We start from the raw sequence: 25202 nt of genomic DNA, 5'->3' as shown, positions 1-25202 counted from the left end.
CTGTCATTCCAAAGATTTCAGATTTTTTTGAGATTAAATAATCTCTCCATTGTACCAGTGCAAAAACTTTCCTTGGGTCTAGATGATTTTTCATAACTTATCTGAAGAGAAATCTACTAAAATACCTGTTATACTAAAGAGGAAAACTTATATTGTGACTATAATTCAAATGTGATAGTAGATGAAGTGGGCAGGATGGGAAGGTTATACTGACTGGCTAGAACATATTAAATTTTCAGTGTTTAGTGCTCACTGATGATTCTACTTTGATTAACAATTAAGCACTTTTCACAGATAAGGAGAACAACCTTACCTGAGTGTAAAATTAATGCTAACTGTCTGTCAAATGTTTGAGTGCAATAGTTTAGCTGGACATGCCCATATATTTGGAAATTCCTCTTTTATTCGTGTCCTTTTTAAACCTCTCTTCTGATTGTGTACTTGCAGTTTAGTAGAAGACACTATCAATGCATTTTTCTTAAAGAACTATCATGTTAATTCCTAATGTAGAAACTTAAACGCATTTTTCCTTGCCTACGGTCATGTTTTCTCATTGTGACTTAGTGAATGTGTAGTAAATTTATTCTGGCTATGAAGTACCTTTAAAGACAAGGAACAAAACCAGATTGCCTTGATTTTTTTTTTCCTCCCCACTAGAATTGTGTGTTCATTGGTTCTTTGCATCCAAACTGTTAGATTCAATACAAACTACATTTTAAAGGTTAGTTAATGCTGCAGAATTCCAGAAAAATAAAAAATGTCAGTTCCAGAAATTCAGTAGTACTTCCGTTTAAGGAGTTCTTATAAACTAGATTTTATTTTAATAAAAAATCTTGATAATTTACAAGAGTTGAAGTATTCTGTGTAGTGAAGAGCACAGTTATATATTTATTTATCCCCTAAACCTCAAGACAAAATTCTGTATTGTTTTTAGTTCTGAAATCCATCAGGACCCATCTGCTTAGAGAACATGACAGCTTGAACAGGCAAAAAGCATTGCCATCAAAACCCCTTGACAGGTGTGACCAATATTTCCAGCTGGAACGATGATCCCTGACACTTGGAAGAGTAAGAAATGCATGGATATACTAGTTCATGTTTTATGTAGTTTATTTTGAAGTCTCTCAGGAGTTCAGCTTTGAATTTGAATTTCGTCTTGTTGAGGAGTCTTCTTTAATTCACTTGAGGAGACAAAAACCTGCAAAATTTTCTCTGGCAGTCAGCTCTAAAAACTTGTGTGTATATCTTTGTTCACTATTGGGCTTTATGAAAACATTTTATTTCTCATATTTGCAGGCATCTTTGTAGGGATATATACATGAATGACATACAGGGGCATTTAAACGCATGTTTATGCATGCACATGCATATGTGGAAGGATTTACATAAAAGCCATTATATTTAAATAAAAAATGAGCTCTTTCTTCATTCTGTGAAGAGGGTGATAAAGAGGTATGAGGCAGGTCTCTTCAGTAGTCCCATCTCTTCCCCCTGTCATGGTTTGTCTTGGGTTTAAAGTGGAAAATGATAAGAAAATAACTTTTTAAGTTGCCTTCTGTGGGAGCACTGCTCTGTAATTTGCACACACAGGCTGGGAAAGGTTTTTATTGATACTCTGGTTGTTTGAAAACTCAGAACTGATAGAACTGAAATTCTGTTTACCCCATTATTACCACCTCTATACATGTGCACTGCTCAGTTTCATAATTTTCAAGACCTGTGAGGCTTTAGCCATTTTTTAAGGCTGCTCAATATTCTTGTAACACTTTGTTTTTGAAATAATGGTTTCTTTCCGTGCAGAGGATTCCTAACTGCAATTGGTGCAAGTCTGGAAAATGAGCTGGACGAATCAAGCAGAACATCTAGAGGATGGGGAACAGTTAGGGCGAGTTTCATCTGCATTAAGTCAGTCATCTGCAAGTTAGACTTAGAGCTAGCTCTCTTCAGAGATGGTCAAAAGAAACAGATGAGATGAATCACCCACTGCAGGTGTCTGTTTTCTCTGACTCTGCAGAATGCTTAGGAAAACTGCCTTGGAGATCTTGCTTTTCAACATACACTCAGCTGACATGAGTCCCACCTGCAGTGACTGCTTGTTTAATATCAAAAAGTCAAACTTTCTCATCACTGGGAACTTTAAAGTTGGAGGAGGATGGAAAGAAGTCCTCCAGGGCATGCTCTTCTTGCTGTTGGATTGTCCTTTTTCCTGTTTCTTCGTTGCTTCCTTGCTTTCGGTACTTTGGCCAGCAGCAATTCTGTTAAACCACATGAATGTGATTCCTCCTTAGAAACCAGGATACATACTATAGGGATGCTCTTGGGGAGGAGGAGAAATTATAGTATGTCATAATATAAATCAGGACAATCATAAAGTAGAGTATTTAAGGCCACTTAAGCACTTTTAGTTTTGATTTGCCTGAGTTTTGTGATCTTCTCTCTTATACACACACATGCATACAGAAATTTATAAAAATACTGGTTTTTGAAAGAAGACAACTAATAGAAAACAAGATTGTCATCAGTGTCGTCAATGCCTGTTGAATTTGGAACTGACAGAACCTGGAGAAATCCCTGTTGCTGGGATTATCTGATAGCAGCTGAGGTGTTGATAGCATATTGTGAGCTAGAACAAAGTAGTTCTTCATCAAATTTCACACTGTAAAAAGAACACAGGAGCCAGATTTCTCAGCTTTATTCTGGACTTTGAAAAGGAGTGTTCCTCAGTGAATATGTGTTTTTCATGGAGCTTGACTCATCTTACCCATCTTTCCTTTAAATTTGTCTCCTAAATGATTATTTGGCTGCAGTGCAAAATACAGTGGTAATTCTGAAGGTGCTTGGAAGCAATGATGTCTTAAATCCTTACTTAAAGTATTTCCCTGTCAGGAATGATGCATTGAAGGTATTTGATAGAATCTAAGGAACTCTTCTGTATTTGTTAGAAAGAAACTCCTCCAGAGGTGAATTTGAATCCCTTTCTGTTGACCATGCAGTGAAATAAAATACCTGAGTGAGGACCTTAGTGTAGATGCTCCTTGACTATCTATGTTTTAAACTTAGTAACTGTGCTCTATTTATTGCTAAAGTTACTCCTGCAAGATTCTAATAATAATTTTGTAAAAGTGTTTTCAACCAGCCAGTTTGAATCTGGACATCAGCAAAAGGTATGATAATGCAGACATTTATGTGAAGTTTCTACAATTTTAATTTTCTTATCATTTTAGTTTTCTTATTTTTTGTTTTCTTATTTGTGACTTGAAAAGGAGAGCAGGGAATTCTCAGGATGTATGTGTGTACTAAATGGCAGAAAGTTTCTCTGCTCCTTATATGGATCCTAATTCCAGTGTTTGTCTTTCATTTAGAGAGACAATGCTTTTTTTTTTTTCTTAAGGGCATATTTTGTTTAAAAGACTCTATGGATTCCTCATAGTTACAGGGGGTTACAGGGATTGCTTCTCTGAGAGGCTGCCAGAAGCTTCCTCCATGTCTGACAGAGCCAGGGAGAGACTGGTCAGTGAGAGTGCTGGTCAGTGCCCATCAGGGGTGGTGGTAGCACCTCTGAATTCCTGTGTTTGAGAAGGAAAGTTGTTGCAGGGAAGCAAATGGCAGCCAGAGAAGAGAGGAGTGAGTATGTGAGAGAAACAGCCCTGCAGATCCAAGGCTAGCCGAGCAGGAAGGGCTGGAGATGCTCCAGGTACGGGAGCAGAGGTTGCCCTGTGGCCTGACATGACGACCACAGTAAGGCAAGCCTGTCCCCTTGCAGCCCAGGGAAGTCCATGGAGGAGCAGAGATCCACTTGTAGACACCCCCATGGCAGAGCAGGCAGAAGCCTGAGGGAGCCTGTGGCCCTGTGGGAAGCCTGTGCTGGAACGGGCTCCTGGCAGAGCTTGTCACCCCACAGGGAATCTGTTCCTGCAGGACTGCACTCTGAGGAAGGGAGCCACACTTGTGAGCAGTTCATGAAGAGCTACAGCCTGTGGCAAGAACTCACTTGGGAGAAGGTCATGGAGCGGTCTGCTGGGGGAGGACCCCCATGCTGGAGCACGGGAAGGGTTCCTCCCTCTGAGGAGGAGGCAGCGGCAGAGACAATGTGTGATGAACTGACCGTGAACCGTTCCCATCCCCCTGCACTGCTGGGGGAGGAGGTAGAGAATCAGAAGTAAAGTTAAGTTCAGGAATTAACCCACCTCAGGGTGGAGAGAAAGTATTTTCAAGATTTGGCTTTACTTCTTACTATCTTACTCTGTTTTATTGGTATAAATAATTTCCCCAAGCCAAGTCTGTTTTGCCTGTGACTGCCTGTGCCTAAGCCCTCCCTGCCCTTAGCTCGACTCATGAGCCTTTCATTATATTTTCTTTCCCTTACCCAGGTGGGAGAGGGTAGTGATAGAGCAGGGGGGGAGGGAAGTGATAGAGCAGCCTTGGTTGGCTCCTGGTGTCCAGCCAGGGTCAACCCACCATAACATGGAATAAGAAAACTTGACATTGATACAAGTAGCAAGGCTGATTTCTCCTGGTGTTTTCTTGTCCTTTGTACCTTTTTCTCAAGTTGGCAACAGTTGTAGACAGTGACATCGTGTGTTAAGGTGAAGAATTTCACTTTTCCTTCGTACTATCATCTTTCATAGGTTTTTCCTTTTGATATTATTATTATTATTATTATTACTATTTTATTTTATTATCCATCAAATGCTAAGATTATTTATATGCTTGCTTTGTCATGATTTTTCTTTTCTGTGTGTTCATACATTTTACAGCTCACTAGTTATGCTCACTAACCAAATATCCTTGAAGAGAAGTTGCAGTATCAATAAACAGTTTCTTTTACTGAGAAATCTTTGTTTAGATTTTGTTCACTGAATTAAGAAATGCCATCTAGAAAAGAGTTAGTGGAAGTGGCTGGAAACCCAGAGGGGTCTCCATAGGAAAAGAAGATTGCACTGTAAAGATGCTGATTGTGGGGATCTGTGGTAGATGTGTAGTGTAGTGCAAGAAATGGAAAGGTTGTCCCTATTTCTAGGAAAAAGAGGAGAATGGCAATTAAAGGAAAGGCAAAATTGAAAAGCAGGATTTCTTAGTGAAAGGAAAAGGAGATACTTTTGGGCATTGTGTAGAGCATGTTACAGTCAGAGACATGAAAATATATAAACCAGTGTTTTGCTGTTAGTATGGTTTGTGAGATGATTTGATGTCTTGCAGGGTAAAAGGGAGGCCTGCATGTGTGAGCATTACCCAGTCATGAGCACCTGAAGGGCTCAGAAATCAAATCTGCTTTCAGGATATGTGTGCCCCAGCAATGACCCCTGCTGATGCTGCAGGTGTGGCAAGGTGCTGCTGGCTCTGTGCACACAGGGAAGGAGATATTCAGCTCTTGTGTGCTGTTTTCTGCTTGAAGATCTTTTTACATTTCTCTTGAGGGAAAGGAATTAAAAGCCAAATCTGCCCAAGGCCTGTTAGTTAAACCACACAAGTCAGTCTGTGTGTGCATTGAAGGAAGAGACAAGCAATTCTAATTGGAAGAAACCATTCATTTCCCATAATATTGGTAGGAAAAAAGTGCTAGGCTGAATCATAGAGGCCTGCTTGTATGGTAACTGTAATCTCTCTTTTTCTCCCCTTTGTTTTCATTTGTTTGTTTAGGTTGAATTTTCCTATCCTCCACTAAAACCTGGAGAAGGACATGACAGCCACAGTTTACCAGAGGAATGGAAGTACTTGCCATTTCTGGCCTTACCAGATGGCGCTCACAACTATCAGGAAGGTGAGAAATGAGAGAAGAAAAGCTGTGTGTACTTCTACTGCAGCCCAGAGAAAAAACCTGATATCTGAACAGCTGACCAGTGATTCTTTTTACTGTTATACTTCCTGCACTTCTTGTTGAAGTTGCAAAACACATTGGCAATTATATGTTCCTTTAGGTGAAAGTAAAGGTGTACCTCCTACATCCAGAATTTAGATATTAGTAAAAACTTCAGGGTTACATATAAATTTTGAATAGTTCTAGTACAAAGCAAGGCTGCTGGCTTTCTCAGGAGTTCTTTGAAGGGTGAATGAACTCTCCTCCACTAATTTAGAGATGCTTAAAAATGATCTACAAATTGTGGAAATCCATGTCGGTATAATGGTGTGAGCTTTAAAAGGGGTTTTTTTGGCAGAATAAAGATAAAAATATCCATTTGCCATATAGTCACCACCAAGTTTGTGGCACTTTAAATTTTTTTAGTATTGCATTTATTCCTTTATTAGCAGTTCTATTAACCCCTGACATTTATATTTGTGTCCAGTTGTTTTCATCTTTTTTTTTCTGCAGAGCAGATAAGGAAGTTACTTTAAACAGCAAAATCATAGAAACCCTTTAATACTACTTTTAATTTAGTTTTAATTAAGTTTTTTAACTTGATATACTTAGCTTCCTTATTGTCCAGCTTTCTGGAGATCTTTTGGAGATTTGGAAACAAAGGAAGTTTATCAAAATAGTCCCTTTCCTAGCAGCAATAAGAGTGTCTCTGGCTGCTCTGGGCCACGATTTTTGCTGAATTTCTGCATTGTTAAAATACAAGAAGTAGACTACATTCAAAGCTAGGAAAATCACATGCAGCTGCATTTACGTGCTCTCTTTTGTCTCAGTACCATTCCAGTTAATACTCAACTTTGAGCACATTTATTGCTGTGCTCTTTTTTGGTAAGGACACAAAAGAGTTGGCAGCAAAGGGGAAATATATATCTTTGAGTTTTGTAGGCAAGAATACACATGAACTTGAACCAGGCAAATAGATTTCCTGATGATAATTGTATTTCATTTACTGTAACTTTATTAGGTATCTGGTTTTTGAGTTTTAAACTAATTCCTGTGGATAGTTGCATTTGTGCAAAGAGGATGACTTGGTACAGGAAATCATCATACAGGCTTTCTAAAACCCTAGGTGATCTCCAGAATATAAACTTGATCAAGGTAGTAAGCTTTGTCATAACAAGTCCCCCTCTCTGTTAGTCATAATGCATGTGGGATTGTCTCTCCTGTTCATATTCTTACTATGAAGCAAACAAAAAATTAATAGTTGGTTTCAAAAAATATTTCACTTGCGTTTTGAAAGGAGAGGACAACTGTCTTTGCTTTGGATTTAACAACCTTTTTGCAGTAGCAGCAGGGGTGTGTGTATATATGTGTGTGTATATCATCTCAAGCCATAAAAGTCTTTCTCTTGTCATATTTTACAGATTCTTTTCTTTTTCATTTTGCACTTGCACAGAGACACTAATTATTTTCTGTAAGACCAGGTTTCATAAATTCTTTTTAGTAGTATAGTGCTGGTGGTTGTGCAGATATCTGGTAGGAGTTGCTCTAACCTTTCAACTTTGTGTATCCTCCTTGATGTTTGAGATTTTTTTTCCTATCTTGACTCTGTTTGCCTTCTTAATGGCATCACACTCCGAACTGTACACACTGACTCACACTGCCTTGCCTTTGCTCCTTTGTGCTGAACTGGGAAAGCAGCATGCCTGTAGCTTTCAGTGGTGCTTCTCTGCTGTCAGTAGCTGCTTCTGAAAAGCAATGTTGGCTTGGTCTAGCTAAACATGGAGCTGTCTTGCACACCTGGAGATTCTTCCACAAATTATCTTGTAGTGTGAAAACTAATTTGGGTCCAGACATAACTTTATAGGTAACTTGTTCCTTTTTTTTTTTTTTTAATTTTTGTTTTAGAAATAGGTGTCTGCCAGTACTTTCTACAGTAAACCTTTAAGGGATGCTGAAAATTAATATACTGAACTCTTGTTAGTGAATGACTAAATAGTCTTGTCTTTTTTTCTAGATACTGTGTTTTTCCACCTGCCTCCGAGGTGCGGGGATCGAACCACGGTGTATGGCGTCTCTTGCTATCGGCAGATTGAAGCAAAGGTAACCTTCCAAGTTGGGAATTAATTATATTAATGATTAATAGGCTTGATTCATTACCAAACCTACAATTCAGTGGCTTGCATTACACCAACAGGCAAAAACTGCATGATGGTGTTGCATTAAAAGTCTGTGAAAAGTGCTCACAGTATGTAGCTCCAGAACTTGAGAAGTATTCTTTCCCATACATCAGCAGGTATATTGTGATCTCCTGAAATGTTCGAGGCAATTGAAAAATACATTTTGTTTCTTGAGAGCCAATCTAGCCATCAGCACCAAGCAGCAAAACTCAACTGACAGTCTGTCAAGTGGCAAAGTTAAGTTTTCAGGCAGTAGGCCTTTTGGGTGGAAAAACTTGAAATTTCTCCCCATAGATAATTTGAGGACTTCCTGGGATCTGGCCGTGCAAATGTAGGGATGTTTCTCTTCAATTGCTCCCGTTGCCAAATGTACACTTGCAGACTTGAATCTTCCCATTCATGGTAGCTGTTTAGTGATACCCATCTTTATCAGTAAAACTGAAAAATTGAGGAGAGCCACAGTGTGCACGTGATTACGCTGAGGAAATTAAGTATTCTACTAAAATCATCCCATGTTTTCAAAAACAGTAATGGTAGTATGGTCTCTGCACTTAGAATTGAGAAGTTATTACAAATTTCTTTTTAAATTACTTATTTTTTTCATTGAATTGCCAGTAATCTGGAATGTCATGTGGGTTTGATTCACCCTCTGAATATATTTCTTGTTTATGTACTCTTTCTGTGTTAATTACATCTTGATTATATTTCAAGTTCCTGTTCTTGCTCTAGGAGAAATTTTACTCATGCAGTTTTTAATTCCATTTCTTTTGAACTAAATTCCATGTTGGTTTTCGTTCACTCATTATTTTTGCACCAGCCTTCACTGTATTCTCTGATTTAGAGTCTTGCTGTATTTAACTATGCAATAACTTGGCTTCATTGTGCTCTTAATTCCAGTTTATGCTTTTTAGTAACTAATTAAGAAGATAAATAGATGTTTAAAATGAACTCTTTGGAGCAACTAGAATAAAATCCAATGTGTTTCACATGACAGCTCTAGCCCTCTCTCCATCTGTCCTTTTTGATGTGTGGGCTGCAGTCCATACATTTTCTGGTTTTTTACGGTTAAGTGAATCATTTGTGTGTGTTCTGCCCTCACCATTTCTAGGTTTGCTGTTAAGTGCTGGGACCATTTTATGAGTGGCTCAAAAAAGATGCTTGAATATGAAACAAGAAATTTTTAAGCAGAGACTTTGTAATCTGGTCCATTTTCACAGATGATGTTAGAGAAGAGCAAGTGATGAGTTGTGGTTTCTCTCCCATACATTCCCCTGAGTTGAAATGCCCTTTCCTTTTCCTATTGCCTTTTTCTCACACTAGTGTCTTTTAAATAGCGCTTTGCTCATCATCACAGCTGTGTTTGAATCTTTGCTGGACATAATGAGATGAGAATACAGCTCTGACATGTCAGTGTTATGACCCTTTTCACTAGGTAGAAAATTTAAAGATCATCTGGTTCAACTGCCTGCCAAGGGCAGGGATGATACCTGCTGGACCAGGTTTCTCAAAGCCCCATCCAGCTTAGCCTTGAAAGCTGCCAGGGCTGGGGCATCCACCGACTCATTGCTTTACTAGCCAAAATCCAAGTGGTTGAATTCCCCCATTAGGATGAGAGCTTGTGAGCATAATGCTTGCCATTCTTGAAGGAAGGCCTTGTTGACAGGCTCCCCCTGATCAGGCAGCTTGTGGTAGACCCCAGCCAGGTGTCCTTTGTAAGGTGCTGTCCTTGATTTCTACCCACAAACTCTTGACCTGTTGGTGGCTGTTTCTGAGAGGCAGCTCTTCACAATCTAGCCATTCCTTAACATAGGGGATGACACCTGTGCCCCTCCTTCCCAGCTTCTCTCTTGTGAAAACATAAAAGCATATTGTTGCATGGTTTGGATATTCCACCACTGAAGACATCTAGTTTTAGGATTTTGTTTAAATAGGGGAGTAGCATGTGGCAACTAGACTTGGGGAAGGAGTTCTTTTTGAAAATATGTTTGGGTAAAAACACTGTAATACTTCTATTTCTTAGGCATTAAAAGTACGGCAAGCAGACATCACCCGAGAAACTGTACAGAAAAGTGTCTGTGTTCTCAGTCAGCTGGTAAGAATGTTTGTTGAACTCCCAAAACACTTTCAGGTAACCTTAACAATCGTTCTTCATATAATTATTTGGAACATTTGGCTTCAAACATCTGTCTTAAACATTTCAGAGTAACAAAATACTAGAGTAAAATTGAATTGGAAGGCTGTGGCATTTGAGTGAGCTGCCTTGATTTGTGGTATATGCTTGTAACTGGAAAAGTGTCTGCCTGTTGTTATGGATGAGGATACTCTGATCCTTCTTAAATGCTGCTAACTCAATTTATGTGGTAGAATTGAGGAGTTGGGCTAGTATAATTGTGGAATGAGTAGGGGTTGGAAAGGGCCTCAAAGATCATCTAGCTACCACCTTCAGTTGTGAGGGAGATTTTCTGATAGCCACACATACAGCATATTCTTGTTTTGAACAGATATCTTTTATTTCTACCTATTCATCAAAAGCTGCTGGTCACCAGGCAGGGAACAGAATTCTTTTTGTACTTGAAGCTGAAGAAATAACTATTAATAAAGCTATTACTGTTATGAACAGTGTTAAAGCAGGAAACTACTTTTCCAGAAAGATGTTCAGTGAGAGTATGGTACATGCAAATGGAAAGAAAATGTAATTATCATCATTTAAAATGAGCACAGGAGAAAGATGCTGGAAGTTAGCTACTGGGGACTGCTCATCCATGAACTCTGTGTATAGGAAAGTGTCAGTATTGCACCATAAACATGGAAGAAGATTAAAGTTCAAAATGAGTGACTAAATAGTTTCATTCACTTGCTTTTGTGTTTGTTTTTCTTCAAGCCTTTGTATGGGTTACTTCAGGCAAAGCTGCAACTCATCACACATGCATATTTTGAAGAAAAAGACTTCTCACAAAATTTCAATTCTAAAGGTAATTTTCCAGTAAAATCCACTCAGAACAGCTTTCAGTGTATGGCCACAAACTTTAGTATTTTAATTTAATGCTCAAATATTCCTTTTGCATAAGTCAGTTATTCAGCTCCTGTCATACTTTAACATGAACTAAATGTACTACCCAAATCTGACAGAGAGTCAACTTTCTGATTGTTATGAGATACAAGTGTGGTTGTCAGCCTGTATCTCTATTGGTTCCATTAGTAAAACTTTGCTTGCTGGAGTAAGCCATTAAAATCCTTAAATAAGTTAATTTTATTTAGTCTGGATTTTGTGTGACCATATGCCATTAACACCTTTTTTGCCTTTCTTCTAACTTCTACAGGAACTTTATGATCATATGAATAGTTCCTTGGGCAATACTTCCTTAGAAGGGTCACAAGTTTATCTTGGTAAGTGACTTGTTTTGTACAAAGCAGCAGAGATGATGTTACACTAAACAACACATGCCTCTCCTGAGCTAATTTGTTGATGTGCATTAACCGGTTAAGCACCAGAGGTCTGCATTTCTTTATTAATGGATTTAAATAAATGTAAAATGTAGTGTTGCTTTCATAGTAGGAGTGGCAGGTTGAAAGCCATATTACTCCTTGACCTAAGAGTCTGACTAGCAGCTGTTTATCTGCTTTTGGTAAACAATACTTCTTAAGTTTTAGATTCAGCACCCCACATCATCAAATTGTTCAATCTTGCATCTTATTACCTGTTATTTAGGATATCTCACCACCCAGTTCTGACTCTTCCCTGTGCTTTCTGAATGCAGAGTGTAGTATTTACCTCAGTGGTTCCTTAATGCTTTGTGGCAGCCAACAGGTGTTAACTCAGAGCACAACTACTCATGTTATTCTTGTCTCTATTGTCAATGAATTCTTGCCCCCACTAAAAAAAAAAGGAATTTTGTGTTAATTCTGCTATTGAAATAACCAGGTTCACACAGAATCCATAATGGGTATCTCCCACATGCTGGAAAATGGTGACAAGAAGTAAATTAGTATCCCTATCAGCTGTTGAATTGTAATAATTGCTCTCTGTTTTGGTGTCTCAGGTCTGTCTCCTCGGGATCTTGTTCTCCATTTTAGACACAAGGTAGGTATTCTCTACTAGATATTTAAAGGACTGCACTATTTAGAAATAGAACTATAATAGAAAATTAAACATATCTAGACTTACCTGAGCTAGGAGTAAGAAGACTGTTTCCTAAGTACTGATTTTTCCCTCCAATTCCACCTGCATAACTTCAGTGAAAGCACATTCCAGACTAAGGAGTTTTGTTAGTCTGAGGAGATTTCTAGGTTTGTGGACATTTTTTAGTCCTGTCCCAAAGTGCAAATGCTATCTCATTTGTGATCTTGTTTCTATTTCCTGTTTCTCCTTTGATGAATGTGACAAAAAGACTATTGCTAAAGTCTGTGCAGACACAACTTGGAGCATTTTTTCTGTGTTTTGTAAATTTTGAAACTTCTGCCATCACAGAACCTGAGGGGACTTTCAACCTGTCTTCTTTTTCCTAATTTCTGTTGAAATTGAGTATATGTGCTATAGTTAAAGTACAAATAGCATTTAGAATCTTTTATTGACTGAGATGCATCAAGGAAATAACTTTGAGAATCTGAATTTCATGGTGTATTTGCACCTACTCAGTAGATTTTTGGGGTAGAACTGATTTTTGTTTAACTTCAGATATCTACCAATCATACCCCAGAAGCATCTGTGTTTTTCCTTGAGTGTAGAGGGTCTGGACAGCCACTTCTGACCTAGATGCCTAAAATTAGGTGAGGTGAATATTCTTCTTGGTATTTTGCTGGATTTTTTCAGTAATTTGTGGAGGAACTCTTTTATGTTGATGTAGTTTACTGTTTTTCAAAATGCTGGAATTGCCCAATGTGTTCTTTCTGCTAAGCTACGTATGCTTCAAATGACACAGTTCTTTTTTGTGGAGGTTTGGTTGTTTTTGGGGTTTTTTTTTCATCTCATGCTATTTTTAAATGTGTGCTCTGGTGGAGAAAGGGTATTGGAACACTAGTTTTCACTGGTCAAATGCATTTGGTCATTTGATTGTTATGCAGTAATTAACACAAAACTTTGAACAGGAGGTTATGCTTGCACATTATTTTTGAGAAATGGCACTGGTTTGCTCACCATTTTTTTCTTTTTGTGTTTTTTTTCAGGTCTTGATCCTTTTTAAATTGATTCTTCTAGAGAAAAAGGTAACATTTTGTAAGCTGAGGGAGGTAGTTTAAATGGAAACATAGCTGTTAAATATTTGTAAATATATGTAAAATAGAAGCATCTGAAGTCATATCAACAACTTTGCATCAATATATAAGTTGGGTTTTTAGGCTTAAAGAAACTGCTGTGTGTTGACCTATACATTTGCCTTCACTTCTATTCTGTTCACATGTTGTTTCTTTAATTGCTATCACAGCCAAAGTAAAATGTGATGAAATATGACCAGAGAAATGTAACCTACTGTAAAAATATAGGATGGGATACAACTGAGATGCAGATAGGTACCTGTGTGGAGGAACTGATAAGAAATGTGGGTACCTAAAAAGGCACAGCTTTATAGAGATTCAGTAAGTAGAACTTCTGTTCAGGCTTTAAATAGACAGACCAAAAGAAATGAGTGCTAGAAGTGTCCTTCAGACCTGAATTCCATGGACACCTGCAGGAGAACCAATGAAGAGAGCTGTATCTGTTAGGTCAGACTGAACTCAGATATAAATTGGTAATAACAGTTGAATTCTAGGATCAGTGCTTGCTTTGGGCTATCTTACTGCCTCAGAAGCAATGCTATTTTAGTAATTTAAGTGTAATATGCAAAATGTGAAAGCAGATGTGAAATCAAGACATTTATTTTCTTCTGTGCTCATATTAATGCCCTAGAGCAGGAACTTAAGAGTGGAATGGCTATCAGCTGCCAGACATATTTATACAGGGAGTTTGTTTTGTTTTGCTTAAAAATGTTATTTAAAGCTTTGTTTCAGTTTCCCAAATGCTACTTTTTCTTCAGTAAACCTGATGTATTAAAACCCAACTTCTTCAGAGTGCTTGGAAGGCATGTTAGAATTTCCTGTTAGCTGCAGCTGGAATTTAATCTATATTTAATCTATAAGTTATCAAAACAGTTGTGGAGGTGTTTATTTAAGTCTATATCCAAGACCTAGATATCTTTCATGAGGCAGTAAATATGCTATTCTGTTTTAAAATAGATGTAGCAGCTTCTCCAAAGCTTTTGCACTTGTCGCTTAATTCTGTAAGTCAGATATACCTTGATGGTTCTCAGTATTTATTGATAGGAATAAATGCAGTTTCTGCATTAAGGAGGCATATGCTGAAGATGACTATATTAAAGGCTATGCAAAAAGTACACTTGAGAAAATACAATTATGGCACAGTAGGGGTCACCAGATCAGTTCAGCATTTGGACATGTACAGAGAAAGTACTTCACTGAGCTGCAGTTCTTTTGTGAAACTGCTCAAACCACAAGATGCAAATGCACAGGAAGAGAGGAAAGAGAGGGTTTCCCCAGTGTGTTCACATTACTCAAACATACAAAATTGTTTTAAAAGTAACTGAATGCTTATGGAACCAACCTGCAGATTGCTTTGTGTCTGGTTTTCCCTAAGCTCTGACAGGAAGACAACACTTGCAATTTCAAAAGAAAGTTTGATTTTCAGGCACTGCCTGTTTTCTGGCAAATGTTATGGTTTGGTTTCAGAATAACTGTGGGAATCTGTATGTTCAAAGACTTTAAATATAATATGCAAGAAGCCACTCATAATGCCAATTTTCCTTGATCTGGAAAATGCCACAGACTAATTTCCTTTAATCTGTAGCAATTTGGTTGGTGTTTTTCCACAGGCTAAAAGAATTTTTTTCACCTCTCAGTGGTTATTAGGCTGGAAGACTACTTCCAGATGGTGATCATTTCAATTTCTGCTGCCAGGACCACCCAGTTTGCTGATGTAAATGCAGTAGGCCATGTAGTGGGGTTGGGAGGAGTAGTGAATCCTTATAGGCAGAAAGATGGCAGAGGGACCTTATGAAACAAATACAGAAAAGTATTTGCTTTAAGTAAGTGGTATACCCAAACAAAAACCTATACTGGAATAGATTTCTTTAAAACAAGGTGCTTCTTTATAGGCTTAATTATTTCTGTAGGCTTAAAAATAAGCTTGGCTAAGAATGCATGGTGTCTGAGAATCTAAACCCGTGGGAGTATCATAGGCTTTCTGTTGCAGTTCATTGCTATTACATCATGCATTTTCATGCATACATTATAAAGCAACATCTTCAAAGTTACACATTTTTATTCCCATTGGAGTCAACCAAAACGCTTCCCACGAATGAGCTGCTTGTTCATCTCATCATACTTTTTCAGTGGTTGTTGCTATTTGAATTCACTTATCTTGCACAATTTTTTTGGTAGTATGTTTAGGATGATATACAGAGTCTGTTTTCAGCTGTGGCACCATTAAATATCATTTGGCCTGTGTTAAGCTGTGTAGGTCTTTATTTGTCCCATCAGTTCACTAGCTTGTAGACTGGCAAACGCTAGTGGGACATGAGCTATTATTCATCAATCTCTTCTGAAGTGTCTGTCTTTCTCACAACAGAAGTCTCTTATTAAGACTAACTCCACAAACTTGCACTTTTGTTTACATCATATGCTTATTAAACTGGACTGCACAGTCAAAATTAGGTCATTCTATATTCCTTTGCAGTCTTGATTCCTTGTAATGCTCATATATGGTTTTTTACTGATATTGTGCTGATTAAGAATGTAAAAATGGCATTTTTAGATAAGTTTACTTTTGTGGGGATTTTTTGGGGTTGGATTGTTTTGGTTTGGTTTTGTTGTTTGTTTTTTATTTTCCTTTTCCCCCTCTTTTTCCCTGAAGGCTTATTTTGAAGAAATTCTAGTAGTAATATTCAGTCTAGCTTCTATTTCTTCTTTCATTGCTAGCCTTTGACACCCACTTTTGAATTCCTGACTAATTTACTAATTCCAGTCTCTCTGATTTAATTGAGGAGATTCTGTTTTCCCATGTTATACCTTAAGCGCTTTACCAAAGTTAGTATCACTCATGTACTCTGTTTCTAAAAAAATCTCTTTTGTTACATATGAATATTACTGGAATAAATGCATGCAGCATTTATCCTGTTTTAAGTTTATCTACATGTCCTTAATATAACTCCTTAAAAGAAATGTTTTTGCGTAGGTTTGTATCAGTGTTCTGGAATGGAGATTATTTGGCCTCTTTGATTTATAACAGAGAATTTAATGTGCTACAAATGAGCAAGAATTTATGCAGGATGCCAGGAACTACTTTTTTCTGTCAGTTCTTCAGTAACTGGATCAATTTGGAAAAAGTCTTAAAAAAGTTAAAAAAACAGTAGAAAAATCTGAATAACCGAGAAGTGTGTTACAAACACGTGTATATATATATAAAAAAACCATATATTACAAGTATTATATAAGGATTCTGTAGACATATCTAAATGTTTACTTTGAACTGTTGTAGGAAGTTTTGTTAGTGAGCTGACTTTCTAATATAAGATAAAAAGCAGTGCCTTGAATAATTTGCATGTGTCATTCGTCATGCATAAGTATAATGTTGTTTTTCTCATTCTCCCCTCCCTAATTCCCTTTCCTTTCTTGCATTCTCTCTTCCTCCCATTGTCTTCCCTTCTGCCACCAGGTGCTGTTTTATATTTCTCCTGTAAATAGATTGGTGGGAGCTCTGATGACTGTCTTGTCACTCTTTCCTGGTAAGAAAAGAAGTCTGAACTTCTTTTTGTATGTTTTCTGGTGATAACTGAGAAAGGTTGTGCCTGTCACTTGGAAATCAACTCATGTGATAATGAAGTTAGGTTGCTATGTTGCCTGAAATATGGGTGACTTGCGTGCATGTCCATGTACTATGCACACACCTCCTAACACTTACTACTTGCACTTTATGGGTTATTTCTTGTGCTTAATTGGAGCCACTGGATTTTCTGTATTTCCTGTGGGTAACATAGATGGGGCCCCTGAATAAGTAACACGTTCCTGTTGAGTTCCTTAAAGCCCCAAAATATAAACTTTTCCTTCCACATATGCTCTTAAAAACAAACAAACAAACATAACCCCTAACCTTGCTAATCCTTAGCTTCTAACCAGTCTTCTTAAAGCAGAATGTTAAGGCAGATTCTTTAGGAGAGAAAGTGTAGGGTTTGGGTTATTTAACACACCCTCCCTCCCCAAAGTAGTGTTTTAAATTACATTATTTCCTCTATGTACACAAAAGCACTTTTTCCCCCCCAACAGAAGTCACTTAAATTTTGAATGAGATGCTGATATTTGTGTTTGCTGTTCTTCCCAGGTATGATTGAACATGGTCTTAGTGACTGCTCACAGTACAGACCAAGGAAAAGCATATCAGAGGATGCTGGCTTGCAGGAAAATCCACCACGGTTAGATGACTATGTTTCTGTGTCTGCTGCTGATGCTTCAAGTGCAAACTTAGGAATGGGAAAGGGAGACAGGAAGATGGCAGGAGATAATTCACTGGAAGGTCAAAAAGCAAATGTGCCTTTGTCCCAGGCTGAGAAGACTTGCAATGGAGCTCAGTCCTCCAACGGAGCTGTGCAGCGCTTGAAGGTTCCTTCCCGTGCTTCTCCAGCGTCCTCAGAAAGTGACTGGGAGACCCTGGATCCCAGCATTTTGGAGGAGGCTAATTTGAAAGAAGGAGAATGTGAGAATCCAGCGTCAGAACAGGCAGGAAATCTTCGGAGCAAAGGCATGAGCTCCGAAGGCCTTCCCATCACTGTGCAGCCCCAGGCAAACACTGGGCACACGGTGCTTGTTCAAGGACTGGTGTCTGGGTTGGAAGAGGACCAGTATGGGATGCCACTGGCTATTTTTACAAAGGTAAGCATGTTCTTTCTGGTACTTGGGAACTCAGAAAGACTTTTTTTTTTTTTTTTTTCCAGAGGTGGCTAATAATTTTGCTTACTGAGATCCAGGTAGACAGTAGGGTTCTCCAAAACATGTTAGTGTGGTCTCTCCTAGGCAGGTGGAAAGGCCTGAGAGGACCTTGCGAGCAAATTTGCATTCCACTTTCATATCTTTACTATAATACTAGTTGCAATTTTTTTTTTCAATTTTAAATGGTGGTAACCTGCATATCCACTGTGATTAATAAATTGTATGTAGCAGAAACTACAGTTTTCTTTTACTCTGAGGAGTTGGTGATCTAGCCTATAGAGGGCAAGATCAGAGTGTACTTCAGAAGCCTTTAGATATCTTAATCTAAACAAAGCTTCTGAAAACTCTACCTTTGCTGACACCTAAGTCTGTTTTCCTCTTTTGATTTATATCTATATATGTATTTTAAATGCGTATGTGTATGTATGCACAAAATGTGTATATAAATACATATATATACACATAAGAAAATATATGAGATGAAATTTCATTGTTCTGTCTGTGATAACTCTTTCTGTTTGTCTGTGTCTCTTTCTCTGTACGTGGTGCTGAGCTGCTGAATTTTAAGCACTGATATGTAAGTGAACTCTGGGTATTTCAGAATCTCTAAGGACTCTGATAGGCATAGTCAGATAACAAGCAATAGGTCTGGTAAGTAGGGGTAGGGCTCATTAGTAGGGCTAGTTTCACATAAAAAACAGGTAAAATGCATCCCTTTTAAAGATACTGCTATCAATAAAAGAAGTTATATAGTACATTTCTTTTGTTTTGTTTTTAATGTAATAAACTTTTAAATGAACATTTGCCCATAGTAGAAGATAGAAGATTCAGATTTATTTCCTCAAGCTGCTCATGTTCAAAGTGTTTTTTCTTCCTTTGCAGGGGTTTATTTGCATTTCCTTGCAGAATATTGTATTTTATGATTGTGTTTAAGTTTCTCCCTGTAGCTTTCATTGGAAATAGTACACTGTGTGGGCCCAAGTGAGCAGCTCAAATGTCATTGCTCTGTATTGCCTCATGTCACCATTAGAAATGCTGTTTTAACAAAGATCTCTGCATTTGATGTTTGTCCTTATGATCTGTCTAATGTGAACTATACCCTGTAAATTGTATTTAGTCTAGTTCTTTGAAAATACTAAATGGAAAGCAAGAATGAAATAATTGATAAGGGGACCTCCAAGTGCAAACTTTTGTTTGCTGCTGTGCTCATCAAATGGAAAAAGAATTTTAAGGAAGCTGACAGTTTCTACATGTTTGCCTTCTGTTCCACAAAGGCACTTTTCACTTGAGTTCAGCCAGTCTAATTAAAAGCAGAAAGGGCTTTGCATGTCTGAGTTAGCAGAAAAATCTGATTCAAAGTTACAATTTTAACCACTTACTGGAAAGTTTACATCTCATTTAGAGCTCTTAACATAGGGTTGTTTTATGCCATGCCATGGAAAGACTAATAAATCGGACAAATTTGAATGGAGGGAGGTTTTGCCAGGTGGCATAATACATTATCCAGATACACCTGAGCATAAGGGAAAATAGCTTGTGGTACTTGTTTCTTTAGTACCAGTTCTATCAGATCTAATAGTCATTTCATCTGCACTCTTTTAAAAAAGAATGGAACATGTTCATGAAAAGAAAAGTTGTACTTACAAATGTGCATTTGTAAACTGACATTTGATACTTTAAATAGTGAAAGATTTCCCAGACTTTGCTACTCTAGTATACAGTAATTAAACCTTCCTTTTCTTGCTTCTTAAGCTGTATTTTTTGAAAACTTTCCATCTTAGGTTTGTGATTCCTTTCAAAGCACTGTTGTTCCTTCGACACAGGCTGTTTGTTTTCAGCTGATAAGGGCTTGTCATCTCTAAGGCCATCCCTGTGTCTAATACAACAAAAGGGAGTAGTTATGCTCCTTTCTTCCATATGTTTCCAATTACCACGTACTGGGTGATAAAGTGTGTGTGCTCTTTGTTTCTGTCCCATGTGCCATTAGCTGTAGTGAATAAGTTTGCTTTGGGCTTTATGCAATTGAACAGCTGGGATTAGATGTCAGGAGTATGTTGATCCTATGTTTAAAAAGGAATTTACCTACATTTGCCTCTCAGTAAACCCTCAGTGACTGACTCAAAGCCTTTTTTCAAAATGTTTGTTTTTTTTGTTTTTTTTTTTTAATTGGAGCGTAGGATACTAGATTAATTTGCAACCCTGAAGTGGCTAAAAAGCACAGTGTGTTGCTTTCTGTCCTCTCCTTCTTAAAGCAGGCTTGCATATGCTTATCAAAAATTGATTGCTATCTCTAGTGTCTGGAAATCCCCACCCACAAAATGTGGATAGCTGTCTGTAGCTTTCCTGCATTATGTGCCTCGCAACTACCAAAGACATCATGTGCACAACTGGAGAGATGAATCCTTATCTCCATTGGCTTCTTGTATCTGAGCTGACCTGAGGCCTCGTTCTTGTTGCTTATTATTGCTCTTATACTGCTTATTCTGTTGCCTTACAAACACATGAAACTCTTGTCCTTTGCTTTGGATTTCAGTTTCAATCCTGAGACTGAAAGGCAACACAGTCTCTTAAAAAATTTAATTCCTTTCGCAAATGTCATCTAGCAGAGCAACAGATGATTGTGGCTGAAACTGTAATAACCAAGGTTCATTCTGGGTGAAATATGCTGGCTTTTATTAGGAAAACTTTTGAATCCAGGCACTTTTTTTAAAGTGTTATTTCTCTGAATGTCTCTGTTGCTCCAGGGGTACCTGTGTTTGCCGTACATGGCGCTGCAGCAGCATCACCTCCTGTCAGATGTGACAGTCCGCGGCTTTGTTGCGGGAGCTACCAATATCCTGTTCCGTCAGCAGAAGCACCTGAGTGATGCAATTGTGGAAGTATGGATCTTTGCATTTGGGCTGGGGGAGCTGAGATTCTGTTTCAAATGGAGCTTTACAGTTTCTTTCACATGCATGCCTGAATTTTGAATTCCTTCCATGTGAAATAAATTCTCAGCTGCAGAAGTTTGTTAAATTTCTATGACTTGAGAGGACAGGATTAGATAGGCTGTGCAAAACTATTGTCCATGTTTTTATATGTATCTGATATTTGAATTTGCAAGGCACTTGTTAAATTTTTTTTTTTGTGTTGCTGGTGTAATTTCATTTTTCATATCTTGGGCTTTTTCATGGGTCTTCAAAATAAGGTCTTCAAAAATAAGTGCTTGCAGATGAGAATGACATGCAGGTACTGATTTGACTTCCATCTGATTTAATCAAGAGGGTAAAAACACAGCATCTAAAACACCCACTGTGTCGCTTCTAGCAAACAGACACAACTATATAATCAGCATCTAGTAACTGAAGATGGTTCCATATAAGTAACCACCTTAATAAACAGAGGTAATAATCAAAGAGCACCATGCTTCCCCTGCCAAACTTTCTGCCAAATCCTATCAAATAAGCAGCTTTTGCTTATGCCAGGGAAATGATCAAATTCTGGATAAATCAGAGCAGTATCTGACTTTTTGAGAACAGTTAGCTCATTGTTTCTTTGGCCATTTGTTTCTTCTTGGTATTTTGGGGGAATGAGGGTTAAGATTTAGGTAGCAATATGCTGTAGTGTAAGTTTGTATAAGCAGTTTTATTTAGATAGATGTTTATCTTTGGAATTATTTCAAACAGATAGAAGATGCTCACGTGCAAATCCACGATCCAGAACTCCGTAAGATCCTGAACCCAACAACTGCTGACCTAAGATTTTCAGACTACTTGGTGAAGCACGTAACTGAGAACAGAGATGATGTGTTCCTTGATGGCACTGGATGGGAAGGAGGAGATGAGTGGATCAGGGCTCAGTTCAGTGCTTATCTTCATGCACTCCTTGCTGCTGTGCTGCAACCAGGTAGAACAGATACCTTGTCTAGGGATGGAGATGAGGGTGGACATGTCAAGCATTTGCTCTGTTCTTACTGATGTGTGGTCTGTCAGTGGATCTCCCTCTGCCTAAAGTTTCATTTTAGGCTGCCTTTTCAGTTGTCTTTGGCTATCCTTGTTATTTCTTGACAAGCTTGTTATTAATCCTTAATTCACAGTCTTACAGACACTTTCTTATTAGAGTGTCTTCTTCTCCTTGATTTAATTAAGTTTTCCTCATAAGTAGAAGTACCTGCAGCCTGTATGTGATGAGGCTTACAAATCTGAGTGTCTTCTAGACTGTGTTGCAATCTGAAGTTAACTTTGGGAAACTACTTGGATTCAAGGAGACATGAAGTTAAGCATCTGTCTTCAGGAAGTTTTGCTAGACTGTTCCAGCTCTTTTCCCTTCTTGCTATGGTCCTAAGTGGAGATTCACATACTGTGAAAAGTGTCATCTACAGGCTTTATAAGGTTTTGTTTCCTGGAGCTCAAAATTTTTTGCTTTACCTTGAGAAGGATTTCCCTATGTTCCAAAGTTTTTTGTGAATATAAATAAAAGAATCAGTGTTTTTTATTTGTGGAAAATGTTAAGTTTGCCCTGCACTCACCGTGTTAACTTCATTCTCATAATGATTTTTCTCTATTCACACCAATTAAGTTCAGACTTTGTTTTGTGGTATATGTGACAAAACATGGGACTGAGAACCTGATTTTAAAGTCTGGAAGATGCCAAGTTCTTGGTCTGACAAAATTAATATTTTTGTGAAGATTAACAGATTGATATGAAATATCGGGGTTTTCTGGGAACTCATACTACCTCACTGGCTGGAACTGAAGTAGTATGAGTATTTCCTATACTCTTCAGTGTTTTAAAGGAGTTGTTGTTATGATAAATTCATTCCACAGTATTTCCTACTGCAGTTTTGGAATGGATTCGGGAGTTCCTAAATTTGAATGAGTAATAACAGTACAGCAAAACCCAATGAATCTGACCAAGACCAGTGCAAATTGTTTTTGTTCTTGGTTGCTATGTGGCCATTCTTTTCCCTTGCCTGTCATCCCCCAGAGAAAAAATCAATTTGGACTTTTTTTCCCCAGTTGAGCTCTTGGAGCTTTATAAATGAATTAAAAATAAGAAAAGTATTTTTTAGCTCTTTTTTCCCGTCTTGTCCTGGTACTGTATATTTTTGACACTTTAAATAAAAATAAACCACTTTTGAAGTACCCAGGTTTTAGTACTGGAGTTTTAATTGTTATGGGCTTGATAGGAGCCTGGAAAATGATTTTTTTTCTTACAAATTTGTCTTGTAATTATTAAATATCTAATGAATTTCTTCAAATTCTCTTTATTTTAATTTACCAGACAATGAAAAGATTTTGTCAGACTTTGGAACAGGATTTGTAACAGCCTGGAAAAATACCCACAACTACAGAGTATGGAATAGCAACAAGCATCCAGCTCTTGCAGAGGTAAATTCTAGGTAAGGAAACTTTATAGTATTTACTCTAATTCTGGGCAGTATTTTTATGAAGAAAAACATATCAAAAATCAATAGAAGTGAAGCTTGTCCAAGTTGATTGTCAGCTGTCCCCAGGTACAGAAAGTTTGTCATTCCTCAGGAATTGTTCTCAGATGGTTCTGCTTTGTGTTAATTGCTTCCAGGTGTGCAGGGAATAGCTGTGTCCAAGGTTGTCACTGGTGGGATAGAGGGGAGCTGGCAGTTCTGTGTGTATTTTTACTGAGAAATTTGACAATGCCAGGCTTGGTACCACTCTTGCCTGTGCATGTGTTCTGCTCAGTGTGGGTTTTGTTTGCTTTTCCTTGTCAGTTGCTGTAGTGTGAAAAAGGTTTTTCCTTAGACCTACAAAGCTCTTTTGGTCTACTTAAGGGATGTTTTCTATTTGCTGTGTGCTGCTGGAAGGAGGTGCATTTGACTTAGTGTGGAAAGGTTGTTAATATCTCATCTGTAAATAGAAGGCACCTTTCAGGTAGTTCATAAGAAATCTGTCACTGAACAGTCACAGCAACCCAGACTTATGGGAAGTGATAGAGCAGTATATCTGCAAAATATTTTTTAACTTTTTTTTTTTTTTTTGGTAAAGTCACAGAGGGGAGTACAGCTAATAATTGTGTGATACAGATTCATCATGAAAAATAAATTAATTATTTTCTTGGGTTCTTCCTCCTCTTCTAGCCATCCATTCCAGGGCCAGTACTCTGTATCAGATGTTAAATTAAGGTTGTCACAGTAAGTACATAGTACTTTGATTCGTATTTTTTATAAGTTTGGTCAAATATCAATAACTGCGTAACTGTTGCTATAATGAACTCAACAAGATAAGATTCGAATTGGCCATCTTCATGAAACTATACTCAAAAGTTCTGCTGCAAAATGGCACCCCATCTAAAGATAAAACATTTGCCTGAAATAAATAATAATTTTTTTTAAAAGGCAAATGTGCTATTTTGTGTTGGACATCATGTAATACAGCCTTGATTTTTTGCTTTGCAATTATAAGGTTTTTGTACATCTACTTGTAATTTGTCAGCTAAAGCTGTTAAAACTTCCATCAGTGATTTGACTTTGGGTCTCATTATTAGGAGAAAACAGCTTTCTTTTTTTCTTTCTAATTAGCTGTTTTTTAATTCAGCATTGTTCTAAAACTCAGTTCACTGTAGGCATAGTGAGATGTGGTTCAGTTCCTTCAATTTACAAGTTTCAAATGAGTTTTGCATAGTCTTCTTGTACCAGAGTCAGCTGAATATTAAGTTGATCTCAACTGCTGCCTTTAAAATTCAAGTCTACATCTCAGTGGCGCTTGTTTTTTCCATAGCTGTTCAGCTCTGACTGAAGTCAGAATTCTGCCTGGGATTTATGCACCAGGCAAAATGGATTTTTTGTCACTTAGCTCTGCTGACCATAAAACAACAGTCTCTCTCTCTTTTATTAATGGATGATCTTTCTACAAAGTCTTAATTTGAAAGCTCTGGAAGTGTCTATAATGTTGGGCTGGTTTTGCCCTCTCATTTGAAAGGGGAGTTGCTAACTCTTCTGGGTAGTGTGACATCAGTGTAAAAGGACCAGTAGTTCTTGGTGTGATTCTAATAATAACTATTTTTACAACAGTGCGTTTATTCTGCAGGTGGGACTTTGATACCAGATCCTCATCAAAATTGCTTGCCTTTGCAAACTGAGCCTAGACTTGGTTTTGGTGTAGTGTGTTTTTTCTGCTTTTTCTATCTACACTGAAGATTTTGAAAATGGGGAAAGAATAGGCATTATGTGTTGTTAAGTTTCACATTAATGGGTTTGCAGAGCCTTGGACTCTGTGGACTTGAAAGTTATAATTTAAAACTAA

The 25202-nt window shown here is 37.8% G+C and overlaps 1 protein-coding gene across 1 annotated transcript in view; it reads left to right on the top strand.

Annotated features, from left to right (window-relative positions):
* The window catches only part of AVL9 (AVL9 cell migration associated), a 41433-nt gene that overhangs the window by 10055 nt on the left and 6176 nt on the right, over positions 1-25202 (top strand). The window contains 14 exon segments of the mRNA XM_084213067.1: positions 5641-5761; positions 7812-7897; positions 9995-10066; positions 10856-10930; positions 10932-10946; positions 11295-11361; positions 12015-12055; positions 13138-13176; positions 16676-16745; positions 17339-17886; positions 20688-20822; positions 21609-21828; positions 23206-23323; positions 24038-24091. Coding sequence (XP_084069193.1) covers positions 5641-5761; positions 7812-7897; positions 9995-10066; positions 10856-10930; positions 10932-10946; positions 11295-11361; positions 12015-12055; positions 13138-13176; positions 16676-16745; positions 17339-17886; positions 20688-20822; positions 21609-21828; positions 23206-23323; positions 24038-24091 — 1661 coding nt within the window.

The sequence above is a fragment of the Fringilla coelebs genome (genome assembly GCF_963513975.1).
Source record: "Fringilla coelebs genome assembly, chromosome: 1".
In the NCBI taxonomy this organism is placed as follows: domain Eukaryota; kingdom Metazoa; phylum Chordata; class Aves; order Passeriformes; family Fringillidae; genus Fringilla; species Fringilla coelebs.
The sequence above is the reverse complement of the archived record's forward strand: the minus strand, read 5'-3'. Positions and strand labels throughout refer to the sequence as shown.